General features: G+C 41.6%; 1 protein-coding gene across 11 annotated transcripts in view; it reads left to right on the forward strand.

The window, feature by feature from the left end:
* The first annotated feature begins 6,596 nt into the window (after positions 1–6,596).
* DDX60 (DExD/H-box helicase 60) overlaps positions 6,597–18,577 on the forward strand; it is a 46,751-nt gene continuing 34,770 nt past the window's right edge. For 4 of the 11 annotated variants that reach the window (XM_060278686.2, XM_060278687.2, XM_088659931.1 and 1 more), the window contains exons 1-8: positions 6,655–6,724; positions 11,295–11,422; positions 11,887–11,947; positions 12,460–12,649; positions 13,823–14,164; positions 15,079–15,195; positions 16,478–16,609; positions 17,547–17,705. In XM_060278686.2, coding sequence (XP_060134669.2) covers positions 11,302–11,422; positions 11,887–11,947; positions 12,460–12,649; positions 13,823–14,164; positions 15,079–15,195; positions 16,478–16,609; positions 17,547–17,705 — 1,122 coding nt within the window. In that variant the 5' untranslated portion in view covers positions 6,655–6,724; positions 11,295–11,301. Of the gene's footprint in view, positions 6,616–6,654; positions 6,725–11,215; positions 11,423–11,886; positions 11,948–12,459; positions 12,650–13,822; positions 14,165–15,078; positions 15,196–16,477; positions 16,610–17,546; positions 17,706–18,577 lie in introns of those variants that run through there. The other 7 variants (XM_088659922.1, XM_060278688.2, XM_088659943.1 and 4 more) reach the window with 7 other exon arrangements.

The following is an 18,577-nucleotide window of genomic DNA, read 5'->3' on the forward strand; positions in this document are numbered from 1 at the left end:
TGCCGTTCTGTGAGTGTGGCTTGCAGATCTCCAACACCACATTCTAAGGCAGGCATCCCCAAACTCCGGCCCTCCAGATGTTTTGGACTATAATTCCCATCTTCCCCGACCACTGGTCCTGTTAGCTAGGGATCATGGGAGTTGTAGGCCAAAACATCTGGAGGGCCGTAGTTTGGGCCACATGCCTGTTCTAAGGAGCCACATCAAGCTACAATTCCTGTATTTTTTTGTAGTAGAAGCCATGATGCTTAAACCAGTACAGAAGCAGTGTAAAGTTACCGTGTAGTTAGACATACCCTTGCTGTCATTCTTTCTCAATTTCCCTGTGATCTTCCTATTTCTCTCTCCCCCCCCCAGTGAGTCACTACTGGATCACACTTGGGTGATCAAATAAGCTTTCAGTGGTTTAGATACACACTCAAGTCTGAAATCCATAAATTTGTAACTTAATGCAAGTATAGCAAGAGATGAAGATTTCACATTTGGAACAGAGACTGGTCAACACAGTGCAAGCATATAGCCTACTTATAGCTGATGCAGCAGACTGCTCTATCTCTTTCCTAAGCACCTTGGTCAAAGAGGTTTCCTTCAAAAAAAGGGGGTGGAAAAAATAACAGTCAATGGCATTTTTAAACTACTGTACATATATAACAGGGACCGAAGGAATCTGTTACATTGTATAGCTCTGCCAAATTTGCACTTATTCCTGTGAAGTTGGTGTAAATATTGCAGCACCTTCACTTTGAATATGCTTAACCTAAGGCTACACTGGGGGCGCGGGGGCACGAAGGCAAAATAAAATTTATGGGCACATGGCTGTGGTGCTGGAAAATGGCTTCACCATTAGTGGGTTTCCATGAGAGCCCAGATGACTCATGTATGGAATTAGGATTTATTCCTCTAATGATTTAATATCCCTTGACAGTTAAAAAGCAAAGTGGAGCTTGCAGGATTTAGATATAAGGTGAAGAAGCACGAACTACAGCTGAGCTATAAAGTTCCTTTGCCAATGAAATCCAAGGAACTTCCTGGACAGGGAGGTGAAAGTGATACCACGGAAGGCTATGCAAAAGTCCCTCATAGCAAAATAGTGTTAAGAGCAGAGGGTGACTCTCTTGGATTCTCTATCAATCAAAGCTTTGTGTAAATATATGCCGTATATTCCAGAGCTTTGGGGGGAGACACTGTCCCCTAAAAAAGCCCCCCCCAAAACATTCAGATCAGAGATAGAAAAGATGATAGTCCTACATTTTCAAGACAATATTTTTTGTCTCCGTTAAGATTCAATGTAGGGTTTATATTCTGAACCCTAGAGTCTATAGACTCTAAAAGACTATAAATCACAAGTGAATCCCACATGTGTTCATACTCAGCACACTGAGAACATTCCACAGAGATTAGATTTTATTTTAAAAACAGAGTAAGCTGCCAGTCCTCATCATCACTGTGGGGAAAACGTTCTCCAATCCTGGGAACAGAGGAAAAGATGATGAGCAAGCTCACAGTTGCCAAGATCAGGCTGATACATAGAGGTTTGTAGTGTAATTAGAGATGGAAATTTTGAAGCCATGGGAAAAACCTGCTCTTTTTTTGCTGGGGGAGGGTGTTAATTTTGGGGGGAACTTGGAAAACAGGACATTGTTACTCCAGGAACATCAAATATATTACGTGTGCTGTAACTTTGTTTGCCCATACAATTATTATAATTGATATATTAAGTTTTAAAATATGGTTTATACATGCAACAATTACAAATGTACTAAATTAAAACACCTACTGTACATTAAAAGAGGAAACCCAAAAGCAAAGAAGACACGGATTCCTTCTTCCTTATGAAAATGACAGCATCTCTTAGAAGCTATTATGGGCTATTATGGGCCTGTGCCAGCAAAAGAGGCTGCTGCAATGTGTTTGCAGTTATTTATTTATTTATTTAATATACCGCCCTATACCTGGGGGTCTTATATCCCTTCCTGCATGGATCTAGAGGATTTGCCCATTTTCTCTTAGAAGCATAAAATATGCCTGGAAGTCATCGCTTCAACTGTCTTGGAAATGTTGATGTCTGTACAGCATTACTATGCTTTGCATGCAAGAGATCTCAGACTGAACACATCTCCACATAGAGCTGGGAAGGCCTCTTGTCTGAAATCCTAGAAAACTACTCCCAGTCTGTGGACTGTACTAGATGGGCCAATGGTCTGACTCTGTATATGGCAGTTTCCTAAGTTCCACTTTGCTTGTGTACCATATATTTTAAGCATATTTAAAGCACACACCTCATCCACAATCCTGGGAAGTGTAGTTTTTTTTGCAGGGGGTTGGAAACTATAGCTGTATTAGGGGTATAAAACTACAAGTCCCAGGATTCTTCGAGAGGCAGGAGTTGCTTTAAATATATGATGTATTGGAAATGAATTCCCTTGATTTGAAACAGGACCTGCCCCCAAACATTTTGCTCCCAGAGAGGAAGAACAAGGCAGCACCTCACTTGTATGTACGGAAACCGATTGGACTGGCAATTGACTCTCACTTCAGCCTGGGGGATTGGACAGCATTTTAACCTCCTGCCCCTGCCCTAGGACACCAGGCAAGAAAGGTCATGTGGCACACACAACAGATAGAAGGAATGGCAGGGAGCACCTCATTTTGTCTAATAGGATCACACTAATTACCTACTGTATATCTCTTTATAGCAACAGTCAGTTGTGAGGTGGGAATAATGAAGGTTAGGGCAAGCCCTAACATTTGTTCCAAATGCAGTTTACTATGTGAATAAATCTGAAAGGGAGTTTGTATCTTGTGCGAGTTTATTACAGAACGGGGTGACTCCTTGAAAAGACACTTCCTCGAATTTCCCTATTATGAAAAAGGAAGGCGATAAGCGATTTCATTTTTTCCTACCAACCACTTGTGTGTGCCAGTGAGCCTGCCTATCAGGATTTCTACCTTGCAAGTATGAAAGGCAGTTGGCATTAGACAAATGCAGACAGCTGCATACTGATGACAGAAGCTGTGTGTGTGTGTGCGCGCTAAAGAAAGATGACAATGTAAACGGATGTGGGCTGCGCTCTGTGGGGAAACAAGGGAGCAATTTCTGCTATGGGAATGTGCCAAAGTACTCAATATTTAACCATCCATTAAACCAAATAGCATCTGACTGATAAAATGCCACAAAAACAAACAGATAAAGGGGACTCTGCGCAAGGCGAGGATGGGAGCAAGGGAGTGTGCAAACGCTGAGGGAAATGTCTGGAAGGCACTTGGCTACTCAGGACTATTTTTGGAAAGAATTTCCACAGAGTTGGAGAGTCCCCGGGCTCCCCCCCCTTCTTTCTTTTTTGATTGGCTAATAGACAGGTGCTCCAGAAGGTGATGGCAGAAGGCTTCCAGGCCTCCTTATATGTCATTTCAGTTACAATGATAATGACTGAGGGTGCCTCCAAACTGTCAGTATTTTTGCAGGAAGGATTCCAAGTGCATACTGGAACTTTGAGTTTGCACAGTTAAAGTGGATTTAAAGCGTTCTCCTGCCCTACTGCAACAAACTAACATATATATTTTTTTGTGGTTTGGCAAGTGCCAGTAAAAGCATTGACAAGTTGTGAGGTGAACAAGTCAACAGGAAGATGTGTAAACACCCAGGAAGGAAATAGATATGAATGAAGGATGGATGCCCCATAAAAAAAATCAAAATGAATGCTCAGTAATGGTGGGACATTGTTGTTGTTGTTGTTTGTACCCCACCCAGAGAATTGGGTTGCTCCAGCCACCCTGGGCAGCTTTCAAAAATAAAACATCAAATATTAAAAACCTCCCTATATAGGGCTGCCTTCAGATGTACTGTATTCTAAATGTTGTATAGCCTAACCACTAAGTAAGTTAAGGTTTGTGTAATCAAATCAGCATGAATGCTGAATAAAGAGGTCATGGAGGATCCCTTATGGCAGGCATCCCCAAACTTTGGCCCCCCAGTTGTTTTGGACTACAATTCCCATCATCCCTGACCACTGGTCCCGTTAGCTAGGGATCATGGGAGTTGTAGGCCAAAACATCTGGAGAGCCGCAGTTTGGGGATGCCCGTCTTATGGTGTCAAGTCAAAGGCAAATTACTTTTTTCATTGAGGTGGTGATGACAATGAAAATGGACAGCAAAACCTCACGGCAGCAGAAAGTGTGTTCAGAACGGCAGTACCTATGAACTTTTTACAAGCTGAAAATATAAGAGTGCAAGCCTATACACGTCTGCTCAGAAGCAAACACATCTGAGTTCAATTGGATTTATTCCCAGGTGAGTATAAGAATTGCAGCTCAATGGGACTAACTTTTGTGCCCTCGGGGGAACATCGGAAGATGCTTTGTGGAATCTGCTGCTGATAGACATTTAGCAGGTGCTTTCTGTTCTAACTTTTAAATGCCTGCTGAAAATGTTTCTATCCCACCACACTGATGCAGGCAATAAAGAACACACATTTCCACAACAGTTTTATATGCTCACATTTTCATATTGTTTTACATATAATTGTTGCAACCTCCCCATTTTTATATATATAAATAGTGAGATATAGATATGTAGATATAGATACAGATACACACAAACAAACAAACAAACACCCACACCCTACCTGGAGATGCCAGGGATTGAACCTGAGACCTTCTGCCTGCAAAATATGGTCTCCACCACTGAACTGGAGCCCTTCATGCATTAGATTCCAAATAACGCTTGTGTGTTCACATTCCTTTGCTAATGCCCAGAAGTCTTGAATTGGCCCATCTTTTAAAACTGCACACAGAGCAAGGTGAGGACTTATTACTTGTGTGCTGAATTAAGATGACTGTTTCCTTTGAATTGAGACTCGGTTTAAGGATATCTTTGCAAGAAAAGCTGAAGTGCATCAGCAAAAGGCGTTTACTGTCTGGAGGAGTTCCTCAGCTCTGTCCCCCTGCCTAACGGTTGATTTCACTAAGCTGTTCCTTTTCCCTTCACCCCCCCCCCACACCATTTTCCACCGGCATATTTCTGGATAATGTGAATTCCGATGTGTGTGCTTTGCGGTCTGCGTGTGGTGTGAATGCAGGTGAACGTGTGGGAAGAGAGTCCTTCCGTCTCTCGCAAGGGATTAGACTAAAGGACCTCCTGAGGCCCCTTCTCTCCCTGGAGTCTCTGCAACACCTCGCAATTTCTTTTCTGGCAGTTTGCTGTGGAAAGCTGAGGTCTCCTTTTTCTTCGTGCGCTTTCTGCCAGGGATACCCCGCAGTGACTCCCCTTTCCCGCCTCTTATATAGCAAACTGCTTCATTTTCCCAGTTTTCCCGCAATTTGGATATCTTAGATTAGAATTAAGTGCTACTCAGGAGGAAGCCCCCCACTTTCTTCATACGTGACTCCCGCGTGTATACAAGAGGGCACTCAAAACATGCCGGATTAATTACCCAGGCAGCTTCCGGCGAAACCTCCCCGTTTCTAATCCCCGTGGTTGAAGCAGCAGCGCACTAGCGCCCCCTGGAGCCCGCCTCTTTCCCCCTTTTAAACAATTTTTTCTTTAAAAACAACAACACATAACATAACATAACCACTTAGTTGGCGAGTGCATATGAACCACGCCTTAGGACTGTTTGCTGAGAATGGGAATTTATACGCGGATTCAACACAACACCCTTGGTAAATTACCTCCTCGCGCAGCTGAATCAGTCATCACAGGACTCTGGAGCAACCAGAACGTTAGAAAGAATGAATTTTTTTTTCATCATGAATAAGATTGATCTAATTCCTGTTTCCTGCTCAGATCCAGCCTATGCTGTTATCCTTTGGCTCTGAAACCTGGAGAACTCAGGTGCATTTTGGAAGTCTGTTTTGGGAGTGTTGATGGTATAGATCACAGAATCAATAGAGCTGGAAGGCACACACCCTGCAAGACTGCAGATCACAAAATGGTCAAGATACACAAAAAACATTTAAAGTCAATTACGAAAAAAAAACCACAACTTTCCACAATAATTGTAACTCTTTCCACATAGGGCCGCTCCAGACCATTTTTTTTGCAGGTGGGTTCTGCAATATGTTCCTATCACAACAAAAATGCATTAGAGATGGATTTGTTCTGCTTTATTGGTAGTTCTGCGATGCATCCCCACTGCCACATTCAAGCCTCTTCCAGGAGAGACTCTGATACACAGAGTCCAATGCGATTATCATTAGGCTTTATAGTGCCTAATCTGTAAAGGAGCTGTAAAATGCAAGGTCCTCAATCACTAGGTGACGCGGAAATAACTTGCACAAATGTCACCTTCAAGGTCGTTTTAGCCTGTGCACACCGGGCTCAATCCTTGCCCCGCCCCCTCACCTTTCATTCTACTTGTAGGACCATAAGGAAACAGCGATCGTTTTAATCTTGTTGCAGCAATGTGCTCCACTACACCGTCTTATCTGGGGTGCGGCCTGTGCCGTTTAAATATCTGATCCAGGTGGGGGGAGGTTTTCAATATAGGCTCCGCCAGAAACGAAACCTAATCGCGGCCAGAAGTGCTGGCTAGAAGGAAACGAAATCGAAACTCAAAGGAACAGCTGGCGCTTCGGCTTTCCTGATTGGACAGCGCCCTGGGTACTCCGCGATGGGTAAGCGAAACTCGTCGCGTCCCCGATCGCGCACCTTCCAGACCAGACGCGCGTCGCGGAGGAGAGAAGAGGCGTCCGCTCATCTCCATTTCTACCGCGCAGAAACGAAGTAAAAGAGGGCGGGAGGTTTTCGGTGGAAGAGTGTGTGTTGTCTGTGCGCGCTTGTCGGGGTATTTGGAAAGGAGAGTCAGGAAAGGACCATCAGTGGAGAAGGTCCCCAGGGGCATCTCATGCTTAATGTGAAAGCTAGACAAGAGTTTACGCCCTGGAGCTTTGCGCAGAAGGACATTGCTACTGCTTAGGCAGCTTAGGAGGGTGATTGTGTCTTTGAGCATATGCAGAGTGCCTGGCCTAGTTCACAGTATGCAGAGGGAGCTACCTATTTCTCTTCATCATGGTGATGGGGAACAGGGCTCTTCCAGTCAGGGAGGCTCTAATTTTTCAGGCTGGCTTGAGCCCTACAAGGCTGAAAGCTAGTGTCAGGGTGAACTTCGAAATGGATGGACACCAGATCTTTGTGATCTATGCTCATCTGCTTAGGATATATATTTGGGATCACATCCACACAATAGATCTGTTTCAGCCACCAAAGGAACTGAAAATAAGATTGCTGGTTACCCACTGATAGCCTCCCCCAAATTTGGAGAGTCAGACTAAAGGCAGGGATGTGGTAACTGAAGCTTTTGGATACCCACCCTAAGAATGTGGGGCAAGTGGTAGTGTCACCAGGGAAAAAATATGGGGTGGGGCACATATGGGTCAAAGTGGGCAAGAACGAAAAATAAGAGCATATGGTAATGACAGGAGTTCAGAAATTGGGAGGCAAGTAGGCTGGGTGTTTGAGGGCGCTGGCTTGTCCCCTGCCCGTCCCCTCTCCTGGGGGGGATTTAGGTTTGATGAGGCCCTAAGCTACTGAAGGTAATGGGGCCCTTTATATGTCCAGCCGTCCTTTGTCAAAAATAAATTGTCACTTTTTTGTGGTTGGAGGTTGGTTGTAGGCGGTTGGAGGATGGATGGCGGCTAACAGATTGAGATTGAATCCTGACAAGACAGAAGTACTGTTTGTGGGGGACAGGAGGCGGGCGGGTGTGGAGGACTCCCTGGTCCTGAATGGGGTAACTGTGCCCCTGAAAGACCAGGTGCGCAGCCTGGGAGTCATCTTAGACTCACAGCTGTCCATGGAGGCACAGGTCAACTCTGTGTCCAAGACAGCTGTTTATCAGCTCCATCTGGTACGCAGGCTGAGTCCCTACCTGCCCACTGACTGTCTCTCCAGAGTGGTGCATGCTCTAGTTATCTCTCGCTTGGACTACTGCAATGCGCTCTACGTGGGGCTACCTTTGAAGGTGACCCGGAAACTACAACTAATCCAGAATGCGGCAGCTAGACTGGTGACTGGGAGCGGCCGCCGAGACCACATAACACCGGTCCTGAAAGACCTACATTGGCTCCCAGTACGTTTCCGAGCACAATTCAAAGTGTTGGTGTTGACCTTTAAAGCCCTAAACGGCCTCGGTCTGGTATACCTGAAGGAGCGTCTCCACCCCCATCGTTCTGCCCGGACACTGAGGTCCAGCTCCGAGGGCCTTCTGGCGGTTCCCTCACTACGAGAAGCCAAGTTACAGGGAACCAGGCAGAGGGCCTTCTCGGTAGTGGCACCCACCCTGTGGAATGCCCTCCCACTAGAGGTCAAAGAGAACAACAATTACCAGACCTTTAGAAGGCATCTCAAGGCAGCCCTGTTTAGGGAAGCTTTTAATGTTTGATGGATTTCTGTATTTTAATGTTTGATGGATTTCTGTATTTTAGAATTTCTGTTTTGTTGGAAGCCGCCCAGAGTGGCTGGGGGAACCCTGCCAGATGGGCGGGGTATAAATAATAAATTATTATTATTATTATTGTGTTGAATATATTCTATATGGTAATTTATTGACCTAATAGGTATCTAAAGCTATTTGCACATAACAAAACATGTATTTTATCAAAGTAACCATTGAACTGAAATACAATTAAGAAGTATATTAATAGTGAAATAATTATTAAGCTCTAACTTAAAATGATTTTTTTCATTCATAACAAACTTAATGCAAAGACATTGGCATTTGGAAATAACAAAAGTTCCTTTAGAAACACAATTTACAAAGACTCATAATCTAGCCTCGAGAAAGTTGCTATAACATGAAATTTATAGTCTGCAGCTGTATGCTACATGTTGCCATGCAACCAGTCCATGCAGAATGTAGGCACCCTATATATAGAAATGAGCAATCATTACGGATCCTCCTCATTACGGAGCTAGCTAGCAGGCGGGGCCCATTACTTACATCATAGGAGTCTACACAACACAAAACATTGTTGCTGTATGTAGGTTTTATTTTATTTGGTTTTTTAACTTATATTTTGGAAATGTACATACAGTTTTTTCCCCTTTACATTTTTTGGGGGGGGCCCCAAGAGAGTGGGGCCCTAAGCTATAGCTTGTTTAGCTTATATGTAAATCCGGCACTGCTCCTGGCACCTCCAGGCCCTAGAATCTGATTTGATGAAGAAGGGCTTTATAGAAAGAAATGAACACATTATAAGGGCTGTGTTGATTATAGGAGACTTGTAAGACTGAATTCTATGAGGGGGAGCTCATAGAAAAGAGTGTGTTCATGCTTAAACCTTTCCTTTGCCGTTGTTCAAAATCACATGGGGAAAAATATACGGGTCCCTAAATCTTTTCCTTTGCATTATAAAAAGCAGCTTGCAGGAGAAAAGGCTATTGGCAGGCAATATATTTAACTCTTCCTTTCACCCCTTGTCCCCTTTCCCCTCACAATTCCTGACACCAGTGGATACTTTTTCTGGAAAGAGGGGGTGTGACGTTAACAGTAAGATTTGTGGTGAATGTGGGTTTTATCAGACTCAAGAAGTTTGCAGTTTTTAATGGGGCATACTAAAAATTAATGAGCTTCCATGTAGCTCCTGACATTTCTTAACATAAGGCCTTTTCTGGAGAGAATGTTTTAAGTTGAGTTTTAAAATAGTCATGAACATAGCTAAGCTAATTTTGTGGACTTCAAACTGAAGGCATTTTATGTGGTCCAACTTGCGTTTTTCATAAAAGTGATCAATTGCTACTGCAACGTTTTTATCTAACTTAGTACAAAGTTCTTTGGTGCACTTTGCTCTCTACTGAGCCCATGAGAGCTTCATAATTCTGCAAAAGTCATCTATTTCCTGATCTCTGGAGCAGGGTGGATTTGATTTAAATCAAATTAATCACGATTTAAATCACTAGTCAGTAAGGCTTGATTTAAATCATAGTTTTCTACATAAAGACTAATTCTTGCTGGTATAACTTTAATATGCTAGTAGATGAAGATTTTTAGAATAACAACTTTTCATATTAGTTTTTTTATCCCCAGTTTAATAGGTTAATCATTCATATTTGGACAACTTTTCTGTTGTACTTAGGAAGGAGAAAAATAATCATTACCTTAATAACAATTTAAATAGATTTATTCAACTGAAACAATAACATTACAGCATATGTTATTTGCTTAAACAAACATCCATGTTTGCTAACTAATTTGGCTGAACAAAAACAAAATATATATATTTTAAGAAACTTAGACTGAAAAATATTGTTTCTATTCTATTCACTGAACTTCTTGAAACTTGGCACTGAAGGGGTTGATTCTGTATTCATAGGTTTGTAGAACAATAGGATTAAGGTCTTTTTCTCAACTCTGTTCATGTTATAACATTTTTGCTGTGAAGAAGAGGCATGTGATCTCTGCTGGGTCAAATTCAGTTTTGAGAACTGCAAAAGTAAACCAAGCATCTGTGATAATATCTTGTAGGTAGAGAAACTGCCCAATAATCTTACAAAAACCTCTGGAAGTGCATGGCATTGTGAATGGATTCATGGAATTTATTTACCAAAAAAATTAAACATATACAACCTTATTCTACATAATTAAAAAAATATTCTTTATTTCAGGATAAAATAACCTTTTTTGGATGGTAATATATTTTCCTCAAAACATTTTATTTTAATTTATTTATTTATTTTAAGAATCATTGATTTTTATCCACCCTGCTCTGGAGTAAAATGCATTATTGCTTCGTTTTGTAAAAACAGAGAAACGAAACTGCTGAAAATGAGAAGGAACTGTTGCAATGACAATGCTGGTGTTTTTTGTGAAGCATCTTACCAATTTTACAATAGGTTTAAAAAAAAACCTATTGGTTTTTAAACAAATACAGCAACCATTAAACACTTATCCAGCAGCACTTCTAATGGTGTTTGTTCTATCCATTGTCTCTAGACATACACATACACGTTCAATTAAAACATATTACAGTACTTGACGTAACCCCTCCACTGAAAATATTGAGCAGTTGGTTTAAGGTAGTCTTGATTTTGGCAATTTTACAATAGTTTTGTTGAATGCTGATTTTTTTGGGGGGGGGAGTTGAGTGGGGGATTCATAGGGTCATATGGGCTGAGCAGCCATAAATTAGTGTCAATGTATTTTCAGATGTATTTTCAGCTATGAAAATATTTTTGGAATAGTAGAATGATATCTCTTGTGTGCTTGGTAATTTCAAGGTGTATGGAACAATAATGGGCCAGGTGTAAGCACACCAAGTTTACAAAGCTGGACCTATTCATATGTCAAAACCCATAGACCCACCATGGCTTCTGAAGCAAGTTCAGTAGGAGATGAAACCTCTCTTTCCACGTTCAATCAACCCAAACAAGCATCCTTGGCAGAAGCTCCCAGTGAACCATGTTTGTATGATTTCCAAAATCCAGGCAAGTAACTATACGGTTTTTTAAAATTTGTGTTCATATTCTTTGAAGTATGTTTGATGCCTTTTCCAGGATCCTATTTCATTGTAGCGTAGCACTGGGTAGGTGGAGCTCATATCACAGAGACAGGGTTCCCTCTCACATGGTGGAGCTGCACTACATATAACTTGGTACATGTGTAGTGCCTCTTCACACGTTATCCAAATGCCCAGTCCTAATCCAACACTCGTAACTGCTACACCACACCGCCTCATAATGATGAGGTCTTCAGGATGAATGGGGGTTTTGCTTACTGAAACCCAGGACAAGACCAGGATCTTATAAAATTGTTCCGAAACTTGGAAAAGAAGTCACTTTACACCATAACTTCTTACGCAGTTTCCCTCTTGGGCTATTTAGAATCTTGGTGGGAAATTGGCTAATGTGTGTGATAAATATTAAGATCTGCCTGCGTTTTTCTTTTCCAGAGCTACAGAGATGCATGGCACAAATTACTGATTTACTTATGGATGAAATACCAAAAGCTGAGTAAGTATGATAAGCTAGTCTCCTGTAGTGTCACAATGGAGGTGGCTCCCCCTCCCCCACCCTGGGCTTTCATTAGCTTCGCTGCTCTTAGGTCTGAAAGAGGACCTGGGCAGTCTTGGGAAGGGAAATAGTATGTAGTGATTGAGAATACATTTCCTGATGTTAACCAGTAACCCAGAACACCCTGAGGCCATTTTAGACTTGGTCATCCCAAGCTTTCTATCGCTTTCTATCCCATGCCCAAATGGAGCGTGTAATCAGGAACAGGAATTCTGAAGATCTGATTCATAAGCTAATGGAAGATTGGAATCACTGTGACTACAAGCCACTATTCAGTTAGCTTATGAATCAGTGGTTTAGAAAGAAGGTATTTGGGGTTTTTATGATGATGATTGAGTTGGTATACTACCTGCCCTTCACCAAAAGGACCTGGTGTGTGTATGCGTATCAGTATGGCATTTTTTAAAAAAACTACTGTTAAATTGCATTGTTTGTTTATGTCTATAATCCAGATATGTCAGCTTGTTGAATGACTATGTAGAGTCAGAGTTTTTTCTGATTGATGGTGATTCATTATTCATCACTTGTGCAAGAGAGCTAACGTTGGAGCGTGGACAAAACTTGCACTTTTTCTACCTCGTTGAGCGCTTTCTCCTGGATTTAACAAGCAAAGGAGCAAAATATTTCATTGTTTTCTTCAAGGTAACAAGTAAAATGTGCTTTTACTATGTACAGTGGTTTTCTTCACTGGAGGAAAAAACGTGTTCACTCTTCTGGTATTTGTTTAACTTGACCACAGGTGTTTCAGTCACAAGAAGAGAATACAAAGATGTAGCGATTGTGAGAAAGAAGCTGTTTTATTCCATTCAACTTGCTTACCTGGCTTTGAACATGATAAAAAACACACACCTTCAAACAGGCTTAGCTAACTTGTGGGACAAATCTGGCTCACTAGGTTGAAGTGACCAACCTGACCAGCTTTTTCTTCTATTCTGATCAAGCACAAAATGTATCTCAATTAATAGTAGACCAAAAACAAAATCAAAAAGCAATACTGTGAAAATGTAATTGTTTTGGCTTCAGTTGTCCAGTCCAAGGGAGGCAAAATCCATTGACAACCAGAGTCCAATCCACAAACAATACCTTGATCAGTGATGCTTAGGGAAGGATAAAAACAATGCAGAATACAGTAATTTCAGAGCCTAAACTGCAAAGATACAGGGCTTTCAGGACCATGGACAGGCCACTAGGAAAGGGGAGCCATCTCTATGTCAAGAGCTGCATTCCTTTGAATCTCTTAAGGTGTGTTGTGTGCTGCAAAGAGTGGTGGAAGTGGAGGCAGTGGCAGGTAGGACCAGAGCCAAAAGTGGGTGGGGACCCCCATTTTCCACCCCTTGCTCTGTTTTTCTGTACACAAAAGGTACAGAACTTTTAATCAGATTTGGCCACTGAAATTAATGAAGGTGATTTAAGTTAGTCCCTGACTCGCTCTCCCATGCGCCGCTATCATTGAGGAGTAAAGACTCTTAAAATGGCAGCCACTGGACCTGCAGCTGAACACCCCATTATCTACCTGTCTGTTTGGGTCTGGTGTGTTGTCTGTGCCAGGTAGAGGGCACTGGGAGTCTCTTCAGGTGTAGAGGGCCAGTTCCTTAGTCAATACTATTTTGTTATTCCGCTCAGTGATAACCACAAGCCCATATATATGTGGCATGTTAACAGGATAGATTTTAGTGAGTCCCATGTATATGTTAAGACAGGATTGCAGCCTTAATGTAACTCTTAAGAAATGCCATACTGCTTTGAATGTTCTGTGTCTCGATTACTGTAATACATTGAGAGCTATTTCATATATATTGTTTTTTCCCCTTACAGGATGTAGAACATGTGTATTTCAGAAATCCTGATTTCCTTTCTTTGCGCAATGCATTGATCATCCATCTGAGAAAGAAGACTGAAATTCCTATACATACTGAATTTTCGAACTGCTTAGAGAGTAGTTGGCAGAAATTTCTGCAAGACAACCATCCGTATTTCTTAATAGTCGCTGATGAAGGGTTGGATCAACTGCACACTAATTTCCTCCATGTATTTATTTTGCACACTTTGTCAGAGAGAGTCAACATTGTGCTTACTTCAGGCCAAACATCAGATGCAATCAGAGTTTATGGATACCACATCAATAGTCTATTCAAATATCAGAGGCATTTTAAACAGGTAAGTACCGGTAGTAGAGTAAATTCTCTTCAGTGAAGGAAAGGGAACAGGTTTGGCCCAAGACATCTTACTTTCTGAGATGAGGCAGAAGATGGTGTCCTTCCCCTCTGCCCAAGTCAACATGCATGATACCCCAGGCTGGGACCTGAGACAGGCTATCCTGAAATCACAGCTCCCCCTTTCTGGCAGTAAAAATACAATAATAATCAGCTGAACAGCTAACAATTGGCTGCCCTTTTTTGACGCCCTAAAGAAGTTGCCTGAGGTGGCAGCTTCACTCTATCTAATGGTAGGTCTAGTGCTGCCTCTTGCATGGCACATCAAGCCTTGGCTTCATCAGCTGAGGCATTCCCTGTGTGATCACACACAACTATCATTTTTAGGGGTAAAGATCAAAATGGTAGTACAGTACAGTGGTGCCTTGCTTAACGAATGCCCTGCTTAACGAAATTTCCGCTTAACGAAATGATTTTTCGAGCGGAGGTTGCCTCGCTAGACGAATGCATTTTATGAAAAATTCATTTAGCGAATCGGGGTTTCCCATAGGAATGCATTGAAATTCAATGCGTTCCTATGGGCAAAAAAAATTCAAAATTTTTTCAATGCATTCCTATGGGATTCACTAGACGAATTTTTCGCTATAAGAAAAGACCCGTGGAACGAATTAATTTCGTCTAGCGAGGCACCACTGTATTTGCAACTTTAACATTAGGTGATGTTTCCCTTGACATTGCTCTTATTCATAATTTATGGAATTTAGGGAAAATTCAAGGGGGGGGATCCTTGAACAAAAGCATAAACTGAACTGCTACTGCTGCTTTATTTATGCATTGTCATATTCCCAGAGGTAACTTACATATAAAGCAAATACAGTGGCAGCACAATCTACGCTCATGTTTTTTTCTTCTTTTAAGCATGAAAAGAAACTTAAACATTACTGTCAATCACTGGTTAAGTACTGGAAGGAATCTGGTACAAAAGTATGCATTTTTCTTTGTGGATGTCCAAGTCTGGATGCTTTGGCAGGAAAGGTAATAGGTTTTTTTCATTGCTTATGAATTAGTTCTCCCATTGTTATCATTGTATTTCTAATTTGCTGAAAATGTTTGGAAATATGATATTTAAAACAGTCAGGCCCAGCAAGAAAATTGTAAGGAAAAGAAGGAAAGGAAAACGACCCTTTTCTGTGTTCTTCTCCCTGCTTATAGGGAAGGGTACAAATAAAGAAAATGTTTCAGATGCGAACCTTGTTTAAATGTTCTCCCACATGTGATTCCAAGTGCATGGGAGTAGCTGGAGAGCGAGACCATGCTTTCAGCTGTGTCTCTGCCAACTTCGATGTATTAAGTATGGAGTAGGCCTGGAGCAGGAACCCTCTTCTACTCCCCATGCAAGAGCAGCTCCCCGTGCAAGTTAGACCCCTTTGTGGCGAGCCTAGGCATGTAAAACATGTGTCAGGGTAAGTTTAGGAGGAGGCTGTACCCCTTCACGCAGCTGGAAATACTCAAATAGCTCTACAGATGTACATCTTTGTAACACGTGCAAGACTAGACTTGAAACTTCAGAAAGAATGTGGAGAAACAGACATAGTCAAGGGTAAAACTAAAACCTTTATCCTGTAAGCTTTCTTTATCTTAAATATACTGTACTATGTTCATCAACATAGGGACCCAGGTGGCGCTGTGGGTTAAACCACAAAATCTAGGGCTTGCTGATCAGGTCGGTGGTTCAAATCCCTGCAATGGGGTGAGCTCCCGTTGCTCGGTCCAAGCTCCTGCCCACCTAGCAGTTCGAAAGCACATCAAAGTGCAAGTAGATAAATAGGGACCGCTCCGGTGGGAAGGTAAACGGCATTTCCGTGCGCTGCTCTGGTTTGCCAGAAGCAACTTTGTCATGCTGGCCACATGACCCGGAAGCTGTCTGCGGACAAACGCTGGCTCCCTTGGCCTATAGAGCGAGATGAGCGCTGCAACCCCAGAGTCGGACACGACTGGACCTGATGGTCAGGGGCCCATTTACCTTTACCTTTATGTTCATCAAAGGGACATGAAAATGAATGAACCCAAAAGCTCATCTGTATATATGGATCATCAGTAAGCAGAACTGTTTGTAGTTCAATATACTTTTGTAGGATTTCATTTAAGCAGGAGAGATAATATTGAATCATAACAATTTATTCACACATGAAGTCATTCAAGCTTTTAAGTGTATTTCTTTTCTTTTTTTAAAAAAATAGAATCCTTTTCTGAGTTAGGTTTTTAAAGACAAAAATACTAACATTTCCATCTTTCATTATATGTTCTGAAATGTCAGGCTTATAGAAAATTTGCCCAATTCCAGAAGGAAATAGAAGATCTTCGGTATGTTGTCTGCATCATCAGCTCTTCACTGGTCCTGGAAACACACATGCAAGTACTAGAAAGACAAACTAGCTCTGCAAAATGGGTGAGAACATGCTATGTACTCACATACATTGCAACAAAGCTAGCACTGTCAATACGGCATAAACTTTCATAGTCCACAGTCCACTTCATTAGATCTATGAAAAATAACCCCAAACTGGCATGTATTTAATGGACTAGGTTCACAAAAGCTTTATGCCATCATTAAATTGGTTATGTTTCTGTTGTTTTTGCTGCAACAGGCTAACATTGCCTATGCTTCCAGAAATTATTAAAATAAATTACTTTCATTTGAGCAGTAGTACATCTTTGCAATTAATATTCCTGTATGCACTTGAGGTGTTGTTGTTGTTTTGGTCCTCTTTCCTACTTTTGCCAGTACTTCAATTATGACTTTTCCATATTCAGCCTTTGAGCTCCAATGCCAATACCAACCGTTACAAGGAGAACATGGTGCTAGCATGAGAATGCTCTGTGCAATTGGGTTTACCCACATTCAGTTGAACCTGCGTGGAGCTGCTGTCACCAACAAGCATTTTTTCAGTGGCTTTTGATGACCCCCACCCCCACGACATTTGAAATATTACATCATTACCCTCATTGTTTATGGGTATCATCATGTAATTTGATTTAAGATGCATGATAGAATTATTGTGACAATAATTCTTATGCAGAATATCAACACCATAACAATTGAAACACGGTAAAGTCTGGATTAACAATACTATAAATAAAGTTGCCCATTTGACAGGGTTTGAAGGCTCTGGCTTGATGTTTGTTACTGCCAAATACAAGCACCCCAAACAAACTTAAATTATTTTTTTAAAATTGGGTGTTTCTTGAGGGCCCCCTCACCAATGTAATTTGACAGGTTTATATTTGCAAAATGAATGATGGAAAATGGGAAACCAGAGGAATTTGATTTGTAGGATGTTTTTTTAAAAAAATAAAAAACCTGTTTGTTTTTGCTTCTCAAAAAGAACGAGAAAACAGTGTTAACCCTGGAAGATGTTGGAGAACTTCTACGGATGTATTGCCTCAGTGTGGTATTCCTACATCATTTGCCCCTTTCTCAACGATCGCGGGTGAGATTCATCAATGCCTGCTGGAATAAGGAAACTTTGAGATTTATGCAACAGGTAGGCACTGCAATGACTACTTCCAGTATATTATTACAGTAAAGTGTTGGTCACCTTTTATTATTTTATTTTATTAACCAGGGAAGAACTAAAACAGGGTGCTGGATTTGTGGAACATTCTTAAGAAAGTGCTTTTCTGTAGCCAGTTTTTCAGTGTGCATGTCAAATGGTTGGAAGGGGAAAGAGAGAAAATGTAGCCAATCAAATTTGGGTATATGGCAGCATCTACGAGGGCAAATGAAGGCCTCAGACTGCCCTTAGGCTGAATGGTGTGGGAGAGGAAACCTGGCAACTTTGCTCATGCCTCTCCCTCCCCACCTTCATGTAGAAGGCCTCTTTTACTGCCAGATCATTGATTGACATCTAGCCAAGATCTGGCTGGCTGTGCAATGCCCTAATCCCTTATGGCTGTTGATGATCATGTACTGTATGTTTTTAAAAGAAAGTTTCAAATGATGCATCTTAGGGCCAAATTATGAGCTCACTGCTCATTTTTATGAGCATTTTTTCTTAGAATATTAAAGTGTCAGGTGTGACTTCAGCCTGAACGTAGCAGAGTGTTGCGCAATCCGGAAGCTTCTGGCGGTAATAATGACTAGACGTCTGGACGCAGAATAACTATTTACAGGATTTATTAAATAAAAGAAATCCAGAGTTTCTATTTACAACTTTAGAACTCAAAAACAAAGTAAAATAAATCCTTTCCTCTCTGTCTCTCTCTCTCTCTCAGAAAACCGATACAGCAACTTCTCCTCCTACACTCACCACACCACATACTGTGCTAGCTTTTTCTGATAACAGGACTCAGTGCTATTCTTCAACCAATGAGAGAGCAGTTGCTACGGCTGAGGCAGACCTTGGCCTTCTGCACA

This window comes from Zootoca vivipara, chromosome Z1 (assembly GCF_965207765.1).
Source record: "Zootoca vivipara chromosome Z1, rZooViv2.hap1.1, whole genome shotgun sequence".
In the NCBI taxonomy this organism is placed as follows: domain Eukaryota; kingdom Metazoa; phylum Chordata; class Lepidosauria; order Squamata; family Lacertidae; genus Zootoca; species Zootoca vivipara.